At 49.5% G+C, this 10,349-nt stretch overlaps 1 protein-coding gene across 2 annotated transcripts in view; it reads left to right on the plus strand.

Moving 5' to 3' along the window:
- ankrd12 (ankyrin repeat domain 12) overlaps positions 1 to 10,286 on the plus strand; it is a 52,955-nt gene extending 42,669 nt beyond the window's left edge. For both annotated transcript variants that reach the window (XM_014993396.2, XM_014993397.2), the window contains 7 exons: positions 784 to 931; positions 2,029 to 5,108; positions 5,544 to 6,554; positions 7,091 to 7,189; positions 7,284 to 7,427; positions 7,500 to 7,595; positions 9,241 to 10,286. In XM_014993396.2, the coding sequence (XP_014848882.2) occupies positions 784 to 931; positions 2,029 to 5,108; positions 5,544 to 6,554; positions 7,091 to 7,189; positions 7,284 to 7,427; positions 7,500 to 7,595; positions 9,241 to 9,426 (4,764 nt within the window). In that variant the 3' untranslated portion in view covers positions 9,427 to 10,286. The remainder of the gene's footprint in view (positions 1 to 783; positions 932 to 2,028; positions 5,109 to 5,543; positions 6,555 to 7,090; positions 7,190 to 7,283; positions 7,428 to 7,499; positions 7,596 to 9,240) is intronic.
- Positions 10,287 to 10,349: the final 63 nt, after the last annotated feature.

The following is a 10,349-nucleotide window of genomic DNA, read 5'->3' on the forward strand; positions in this document are numbered from 1 at the left end:
AGCTACTTTTAGAGTACGTTTCAGTATGATGCGAAATAGCACTACTAGGCTTTTAAGGAATGAAATACATATTTCAATCTCAATATGTTGTTTTATTTCTCAAACAAGACTTTGAAACAACCATTCTGAACAACCATTGTCTTTTCATAATATTCTGTGGCTAAATGCCACAAAATGTCTATTCATCATAATTTGTGTGATATTTTTTGTAATTTGAAAAAATCTTTTTATTCAAAGTTGTACAATTAAAATACATGCATAGAATTTGCAATTTCTCTGAATATACATATTGCTTCTTAATACTAGTTTCAATTTACTTATTTTAATTACTTAGTTGCCTAGTGTCGCTAAAAAGCATCAAACCCAACATTAGAAATAACTTAGAACCTTCTTCACTTGTGGTCTAGTCTGATACCTATTATTATTTATTATTATTATTATTATTATGTTGTATGTTATTTATAATTAGTTTTATTGTTATTATTATACAGTTTTTTATACAGAAAATAACCAACATTCCCTTGGATTTTTTAACTGGAATAGTTGTGAAGCTAATTAGCTTCATTAGCTTGTCAGACGTAATGTCCTTCAGCTTGCAGATTGAGTGAAAAATGTTCTGTTATTGATGAACCTCATGTATTAAATATATTTGAATTGAAATATGTAAACATTTGAGCATCAAATCCCTCTAGTACCATGACTTTTGTTCTTCTTTTTCCCATAAGAAATCCTCAGTATAATTTACTCTTCAAGTCTTGTTTTTGTTTTTCCGTGAACCTGCAGATCGTGAAACTCCTCCTCCGTCACGGCGGAAACGCTTTCCAGGCCAACAAGCGCGGCGAGCGTCCGGTGGACGTGGCCGACTCCCAGGAGCTGGAGCTTCTCCTGAAAGGCGAGGCGCCGCTGTCCGACCAGGACGACAGCTCCTCAGGTGAGGCCGTCACCTGAGGCGTTTTATTATTTTCATCTTTTATTCTCCGACTTTTGTCTTTTTTCTGTGGTGGTTGTTGCCCTTACCTTTTTGTCTTTCTCTTGGTTGTATTGTTTTGTTTGCATTTCCTTCTAATTCATATAAATCACTTTGAAGTGTTGCTGAAATTGTACTAGATGGATAAAATTAAATGACTTTATCGGCTCAGCAGCCTGAGAGGTTCCTGTTTTGTTGGATTTTATAGAACATCTTGGTTTTCCCACATTATTAAGCTGTTTGTTCAGACACAAAACTTTTTTTTTTAATTCGTCATGTTGTAGAAAGACCGTCTGCCCTCTTGACACGAGGCTTTTAAGGAAATCGATAGTCAAGCAATAAGATTACTCAACTTTAACTAAACTAAAAACTTTCTGCCACAAACTTGACAAATTTCAGGAATTCACTTCAAAAAGTCAAACTCCTATAGAGGCAGTGCATCAAAAACTGATTTATAGCCGTCTTTATTTGTGTAAATTACAGTGTTTTTGGTTCACAGCTAATGGAAAACCAACATTTAGTTTCTCAGAAAATTACAAGATTAATATAAAAGTCATTTTTAACAAATAAAGGTTTTGTTTTGGCTACACAATCAACTGCAGCTGCAGTCCACATCTTGTTCATGTCCCCTAAATTCTTGTATAGATTTTGATTTATAATTCTACTAATTGTTTTCCTTCCACTAAACTTTCCATTGTTTGGAGCCGTTGGGGCGATTGTTTTGTAGCTTACTCAGTTTCTTGTGGAGGATTTTCATGATTAGACAGCAGCATTTCTTTTTCTTTCATTTATTTTTCGTTTGTCAAATGATGCAGCCATGCTCCAAGCCCAAACCCTTCATACCAGATCTCACATGAAAAAACTAAAAAAATTAACAGGATGCCCTACAAGTTCTGTGTAAACACAAAACTGTACACATGCATAAAAATCCTTCTTATCGCTTCATTAGCTGAAAGCAAAAATCATCAAAATTACAGACTTGTTTGAAAATATGACTTTCATTTTGAGTTTTGAATTTTTCCAACATTATTCCAGCTTAACTCGTCTTTTCCTCCCTGCAGAGTCCGAAGACCCGCCATCCGTCAACCCGTCCAGCGTGGACGACAACATGGAGGACTCCGACACAGAAAAGGAGTCGGACGGCAAACCGGCCACCAAAGCGTCGTCGTCCGTGCCAGGCATGGACGAGTACGAGTTTAAAGACGAGGAAGAGGAGGAGGATCTGAGCAAGGCGCTGAACGACAGGCACATCCCCCGGAGGGAGCTGCGGCAGCGCGAGAAGGAGGACAAAGACAGGAACCACGTGGCGGGAAAGCAGAGCAACAAGGCCGACTCAAAGTCCAAGAAGCAGAAAAGCTCCCGCGTCCACTGCAGCTCCGACACGTCCAGCGACGAGATGGAGAGCCTGTCAGAGAAGAGGAACTCCCCGACCTGCTCGCAGAGCTCCGAGAGCCACAAAACGGACGCCAGGCTGAGAAAGGACAGCGCCGAGCAAAAGGACAAGGGGAAGGTGAAGAAGAAGAGCAAAAGCCAGAACAAAAACAAGGAGAACGAAGAAGACGGGAAGGAGAACAGCAAGACTTTGGTTCTCTCTCTTGCAACGGTGTCTGAGAGCAACGAGAAGGGGCGCGAGGAGGACTCCTTCAAGATGTCCTTCAGTCCTAAAGACGACTCGTCCGTCCACCTCTTCCATTTGTCCTCCATCAAGTCTCCGAAGCTGAACCACAGCCTGGCGGACAAGCAGTGTCCACTGAAACAGGAAAACACCAAGGTGTCCATCAGCGACGGCTCCTACAACCACTACTCTGAGGCGGACTTCTGCAGCGAAAGCTCCAGCGCCAAGGGCTGCAAGCACAGGGAGAAGAGCAAGCACCACCAGAAGGAGCCCGGCGTGGACGCAGACGACGGCCGCACCAGCCCCTGCAAGGACGCCATCACAGGGAACAGCGTGGACGGCGGCGAGGCGGCGGTGCTGCGGAAGACGGACCTGGACGGGAAGGTGGTGAAGAAGCACAAGCTGAAACACAAGGAGAAGGACAAACACAGGCGGGAGTACGAAGCCGAGCGCAGCCGCCACAGGCAGAAGGAGGCCAGGAAGGACGGCAACCGGAACCTGGAGTTCGACAGGGAGTTCTGGAAGGAGAACTTCTTCAAAAGCGACGAGGTGGATGAGCCGCCGGCGGGGAAAAAGGACGGAGAGGACGCCGGCTCGCTCCAGAAGACGGCGGCAGACTCCTCTCCGGTGAAGGATGAGAGGAACTCGAAAGAGAAACACTCCGGCAGCAAGGAGAAGAGGCCGAGAGAGGAGCGGGAGAAAGACAAGGCGGTGAAGAAGGAGCGGACGAAGGAGGAGAGTCACGGATCGGGCCGGAGTCCGGAGGAGTCGCTACAGAACAGCAGCGTGAAAGATGAAGCGGAGGAGAAACCCGTCGCGGCTGAGCAGGACCAGCTGGAGCCGTCCGAAAAAACGGCGCGAGACAAACCTGACAAGAGGCTTCCAGGAAAAGAAAAGGATTCAGACAAAACAGAGAAGACGCATCTGGACAAGGAGAAGAAGATTAAACCGGAGCACTCCGACAATTCAGTGGAGCGCTGGAAGGAAAAGGACAGATCCGCAGCCGCCTCTTCACTCTCACCTGGAGATAAAAGCTACAGAGACAACGAGAAGCTAAAGTCCTTATCCGCCGCCAAGAAGCACGAAGACGGCAGGAAGAGTAAAGATAAGCAGGAGAAACGGTCCGACAGGGAGTACGGGAGCGGAGATCACAAAGAAAGAGACAGAGCCAACAGCGACCGACGAGGGAAACCTCCGGAGAAAACCGCGGATCACCGTCTGAAAGAGAAGGACTGCGACCGGAAAAAGAAGGACAAGATGAAAGACGGCGGCGTGTCGTCCAGCTCCAACCTGAAGCTGCTGCCGGAAGACAAGAGGAGCTATCTGTCCGAGAGCAGCAAGGTCTCATCCGCAAAGTCAAAAGACGAGGCGGCGGCGAAGACGCCCGAGAAGGATCGGGACCGGCGAGACCGGGAGCGAGACTACGACAGACACAAGGACAAAGAGCGGCACAAAGAGCGCTCCCAGCAGGCCCGCATCGGCAAAGCCAAGTCCTGCGAGGGAGACGCAGAAAAGAGCAAACCGAAAACCCCGACGGCCGCTCGGGACGCCAAGCCGAAGGAGAAGCGGCTGGTGAACGACGACCTGATGCAGACCAGCTTCGAGCGAATGCTGAGCATGAAGGACCAGGAGATCGAGCTGTGGCATCGGAAACATCTGGAAAAGCTCAAGCAGAAGGAGCGGGAGAGGCTCAAGCAGCGGCCCCTGTGCGACCCGGGGAAGTCCAAACCCAAAGACAGGAAGCCGGAGATCTGCCTGAACAAGGAGCTGACGCGCTCCAAAAGCTCGGAGACGTCCGACGTCCACGGCCGAGAGAAGAAAGACGCCAGCGGCAACCGGACGCTGTCTCTGGACGGGAAGAGCGCGCCGTCCCTCAGCGCCAAGGTCATATCCGTGGTGGAAAACTGCCTGAGCAGGTCGCCACGACCCGAGGGCGACCGCGGCGGCCTCATGTCCCGCTCCGTGTCCCTGGTGTCCGTGGCGAGCTCCGAGGAGTCGTTCCAGGCCACGACGTTGACTCCCAGACACACAGAGTACGACTCGGACATGAATCTGGAGACCTCCGACTCCCAGCAGGCGTTCCTCCAGTCTTCCCTCGTCATCCAAGCCGCCAGGTCGCCGTCCGTCCACGACAGAGACTGCAGCAGTCTTCCAGACGCGCCTCAGTCGGGGAAGCACGAACCCCAGCACCTCCAGAGCGTCCTGGAGGAAGAACCCGGTCCGACTGCCGAGGGAGACGGCGCCGAGCGTCCGTCCAAGTGTGGCCTTACCGCGTTGGAGGAGCCGAAGGCGAAGGAGAGCTTGGAACCTGAAGAGAACCTCAGCAGACAACAGAACCCAAACCCGCCGGCAGAGACGCTCAGAGAAAAGGAGGGAAGCACGACGGGACAGTCGGCAACGCAAGATCTTCCAAATAGAAACCAAACACTTCCACAAGGCGATGCCTCTCAGGCGGAGCAGAAAGATCCTCCTTCCCCGGATCCCGCCGCAGCGAAAGACGTCACCAGTCCGACGGAAACGGCACAGGTAGGAAATGGGAAAACTATCCTGTTCATGAGAAAAACAGTGTCTTCAGTCAGAGGCTTCTTCAAACGCACTGTAATACAGACTGCTAGAGGAGATCTATTCCTTCTACAAAAACTCTGAAGAATTTGAATTAATACGAGTTACAACAACATTTAATTGGTAAAATGATATTGTTGTTTGAGACCATTTTCATGTCATAACATGGCAGAGGCATAATAACAGTTAAAGATAAATAAACTAATGTTTGAATGAACATTCAACCCTGCAACTGGAAGACATTTTAAATATCCAAAGTGAGTTAATAAAGCAGGTTCCCCCCAGAAAACCTGCTGCGCCTGTTGGTACCTGCCATGTTTCTGAGTTAAAATGTGTTAAAATTGACAGGAAATTTGAGCGTTAGCTGGAAAAGCTAATTCTGAGTGGTTTGTGCGACAGGGGGAAAGTGTTGGCGGAGAATCGGATCAGCCGCTGACGCCCGGCGAGCCGTCGGCGCTCGCGGACGCAGCGACCTTCCATCAGAGAGAGACGCCGCCGTCTTCCAGCACCGAGACCCAGCAGGCGTCCGACCTCCAACCGGAGAACCCTCCTCAGGAGAACATGGCCGCCGGTTCCGACAACCCAACGCCGCCGGACGCACCGTGCAGTCCTCCACCAGAACCCAGTTTGCACATTCCCAGTTCTGCTTCAGCAGAAGAAGAAGACGACGACGACGCGTCCGCAGACGATGCAGACAAATCCCAGCCTTCCACTGACGACGCCGGTTCTTGTCCTGATGTCCAGATGGAGGAGGCGGCGTCCTCCGTGACCCCTGACCCCAGAGAGGAGCTGAGCGACGCTCATCAGGGCTCAGAGAGCAGCGCCGCAGCAGAGAGCTCTCCCCTGGACGGAAGCGCGACCGACACAAACATGGAGACGCCGCCCGAGCCGATGGACGCTACGCCGGCGGACGAAAAGACGGAGACGTCGGCGGCCGAAGAGCAGAGCCCGAGGTCGGTCCAGTCGGCGCCACAGACGGACAGCGGCAGCGCCTCGGGCAGCTGCTCGCCGCAGTCCGCCGACCGAGACTCCGACTCCTCCGGAGCGAAGCTGAAAGCCCGACCGGCGGACGAAGACGCCGACGTCCACGTCCCGCACCCACGCAAGAGGAAGATGCCGAGGCCAGCGGCGTCGCCGCTTAGCTCGGCCACCCAGCAGGAGAGAGAGAGGTGCCAGCAGTCGCTGGCGGCCATCGTGGACGCGGTGAAGCTGGAGGAGATTGAGCCGTACCAGACGGAGCGGGCCAACCCGTACTACGAGTTCCTGCACATCCGCAGGAAGATCGAGGAGAAGCGCAAGGTGCTGTGCAACGTGACGCCGCAGCCGCCGCAGTACTACGACGAGTACGTGACGTTCAACGGGTCGTACCTGCTGGACGGGAACCCGCTCAGCAAGCTCTGCATCCCCACCGTGAGTCCGAACGGATCACACAGAACCGCAACAGAACCGCAGGACTCACTGACATGTGACATCTCTTCCTTTCTTTATTCCTTTCTTCTTCTTTCTTCCCTCCCTCCCTTCCTTCCTTCCTTTCTTTTTTTCTCTTCTTCCTTTCTTTGCTCCTTCCTTCTTTCCTTCCTTCTTCCCTACCTGCCTCCCTCCCTTCCTTCTGTCTTTTCTTCTTTCCTTCCTCCTTTCCTTTGCTTCTTTATCAAAATCTGAAAAGTGCGGTGTGCATTTTAATCCCTCTGTGCTCTGATATCTCTTGATAAAATCCAGAGCCACTACTTGGAGTCGATCTGCGTTTTATTTATTGTCTGACTCTGAAGCACGGTGGTGGCAGCATCATGTTTATTGTTTTCATTTTATAATCATGCAGCTTTTTCCTTCCTTTTTTTTTGTTCCTCTTGTTTCTCCTTTGCATTAAACTGAATAATTGATCAGTTTTCTCTCTAAATGTGTTTAAATAATAATATAAATCAATAATTAATAATCGTATTTTCCAGATAACCCCGCCCCCTTCGCTTCCTGAGCCGCTGAAGGAAATGTTCAAGCAGCAGGAAGTTGTCCGTATGAAGCTGCGGCTGCAGCACAGCATCGAGCGCGTACGTTTTTTATTTCATCTTTATTAATGTAACCCGGGTTGACCTGACGACCCCCAGCTGACCCCCAGCTGACCCTTGGCCCCTCTCATTTCAGGAGAAGCTGATCGTCTCCAACGAGCAGGAAGTGCTGCGGGTCCACTACCGGGCCGCCAGAACACTAGCCAACCAGACGCTGCCGTTCAGCGCCTGCACCGTCCTGCTGGACGCCGAGGTCTACAACATGCCTCAGGACATCCAGGTGAGCCTCGCTCTGACCTCTGACCTCTGTCCTGCTGCTCTGGGTTTGAACCCGTCGGGTTTTCGTTGCCAGGGCGACGACGGGAAAACGTCGGTGAGGGATCGGTTCAACGCCCGGCAGTTCATGTCCTGGCTGCAGGACGTCGATGACAAGTTCGACAAGCTCAAGGTCAGACTTTCAAAATAAAAGCTCATGGATCTGGTTTTTATCTTGGATGTTTTTCAGAGGAAGAGGAGGGTGATTGATAAAGGTTTTTATTGATCAGGGATCAATAAGGGGCTGGAAGTTTCACATTATTCACTGAATGATTGATTAAAACTGAAAGGTCAAAGGTCAGACTGAAGGAAGTCGACATATTTCTTTCCTTCTTTCTCTTCTTTCTTTTATCTCGAAGTTTTCAGATATTTTTAATTTTTTTCTATAAATTTCCAATAAATTACATAGTCACGTATCAATAGTCCTGATTGATTTTCACTTTGAATCCCAAAGTTTCTATTTTATTAAGTTTTCTGTTTAATAGAGGTGGAGCAGTTTACAGCAATTTGCAGCAATTTGCAGCAGCTTGCAGCAGCTTGCAGCAGTTTGTTGCCCTTAGCGATCAGTTTAGGGTCAAAGTTTGAGCGTAGGGAAGAAACCAAACCAGGTTTGTTTCTCAGACCTGGTTCTGACCCGTTTGGCTCTGACCCGTTTAGTTCTGACCTGTTTGGTCCTGACCCGTCTGTCTGGTCCTAATCTTTGGTTCTGACCCGTTTGGTTCTGACTTGTTTGGTCCTGATGTTTGGTTCTGACCCATTTGGTTTTCACCCGTTTGGTTCTGACCTGTTTGGTCCTGTCCCGTCTGGTCCTGACCCGTCTGGTCCTGACCCGTCTGGTCCTGATGTTTGGTTCTGACCCGTCTGGTCCTGACCCGTCTGGTCCTGACCCGTTTGGTCCTGACCCATTTGGTTTTCACCCATCTGGTCCTGACCCGTCTGGTTCTGACCCGTCTGGTCCTGATGTTTGGTCCTGACCCGTCTGGTCCTGACTTGTTTGATCCTGACCCGTTTGGTTCTGACCCGTCTGGTCCTGACCCGTCTGGTCCTGACCCATTTGGTTTTCACCCGTCTGGTCCTGACCCGTCTGGTTCTGACCCGTCTGGTCCTGATGTTTGGTCCTGACCCGTCTGGTCCTGACCCGTTTGGTTCTGACCCGTTTGGTTCTGACCCGTCTGGTCCTGACCCGTCTGGTTCTGACCCGTCTGGTCCTGATGTTTGGTCCTGACCCGTCTGGTCCTGACCCGTCTGGTCCTGACTTGTTTGATCCTGACCCGTTTGGTCCTGTCCCGTTTGGTCCTGTCCCGTTTGGTCCTGTCCCGTTTGGTCCTGACCCGTCTGGTCCTGACCCGTCTGGTCCTGATGTTTGGTCCTGACCCGTCTGGTCCTGACTTGTTTGATCCTGACCCGTTTGGTTCTGACCTGTTTGGTCCTGACCCGTCTGGTCCTGACCCGTCTGGTCCTGACCCGTCTGGTCCTGATGTTTGGTCCTGACCCGTCTGGTCCTGACTTGTTTGATCCTGACCCGTTTGGTTCTGACCTGTTTGGTCCTGACCCGTCTGGTCCTGATGTTTGGTCCTGACCCATTTGGTTTTCACCCGTCTGGTCCTGATGTTTGGTCCTTACCCGTCTGGTCCTGACCCGTCTGGTTCTGACCCGTTTGGTCCTGACCCGTCTGGTTCTGACCCGTCTGGTTCTGACCCGTTTGGTCCTGACCTGTTTGGTCCTGATGTCTGGTCCTGACCCGTCTGGTTCTGACCCGTTTGGTCCTGTGCCCCCAGACCTGCCTGCTGATGCGGCAGCAGCACGAGGCGGCGGCGCTGAACGCCGTCCAGCGCCTGGAGTGGCAGCTGAAGCTGCAGGAACTGGACCCGGCCACCTACAAGTCCACCAGCATCTTCGAGATCCCCGAGTTCTACATCCCGCTGGTGGAGGTCAACGACGACTTCGACCTGACCCCCATATGAGGCGTCGCCATGGCGACGCCGCGCAGCAGCACTTACAGCCGGGTTTTCGTTTTGCTTTGTTGTTTTTTTACCAGAACCGGGCCGTGAAGATTTCAAATGTTTTCAAAGTGTTCATACGTTGTGTACAGACTGTGCTCTTAATTTTTTAACTTATTTTATACATAAAAAAAGAAAATGTGCATTTGTACATAGTCATGTAATTATTGTTTTAAACTGTAAAAAAAACAAAAAGTAAAATAGATATTTTGATTGTAAACTCGTTCCGTCTGATGTTTTAATGGACCAAAGTCGTTTTGTTTTGTTTTTTTATCTGGTCTTCGTCTGTGATGTTCTCGTCGTTCGTTGTTGTTGTTCTTTTCTTTCTTTTCCAACGTTTCTTCCTCCCTTCCTTCCACATCTGGAGCTTTACGCCGCAGCTGGTGTTTCCTCGACTTTGGCGGTTTTAATGCTGTGCATGCGTTGCGATGTTCTTTATCTTAAAGTACCGTGGACTTTAAATTCGTGAGGTTTTAACTGAAGTGTTCCAGCTCTTTCTCTTTAGTCTTTTTGTTTTTATTTTTTCTTTTCCACCCCAACATCGTGTCTCTTTCTTCTGGCGGCCTCAGAGCGTCCTCCTGTGTCGTCCATATTGTGTCTCGCGCACATCGAAGTCTGTTGTGGCTTCCAAGAAAAAAAAGAAGAGAAAAAAAAAACAAACACTTTTACAGTTTCGACGTGAGATCACAACAAATCCTATTTTTTCAACATAATGCCTTTTGAACGATAGTTCTAAAAAAATGTCTATTTTAATATTTACTTGTTACATGACTTGTACATATTTGTAATATATAATTGAATAAATTTTATTTGTTGTGAAATTATATCTTGTGTTGGATGAATTTTTTTTAAGTTGATTCACCTGCATAATTATTTTATTTTATTAT

The sequence above is a fragment of the Poecilia mexicana genome, unplaced genomic scaffold (assembly GCF_051168715.1).
Source record: "Poecilia mexicana isolate PSO_F unplaced genomic scaffold, ASM5116871v1 scaffold_17, whole genome shotgun sequence".
Taxonomy (NCBI): Eukaryota; Metazoa; Chordata; class Actinopteri; order Cyprinodontiformes; family Poeciliidae; genus Poecilia; species Poecilia mexicana.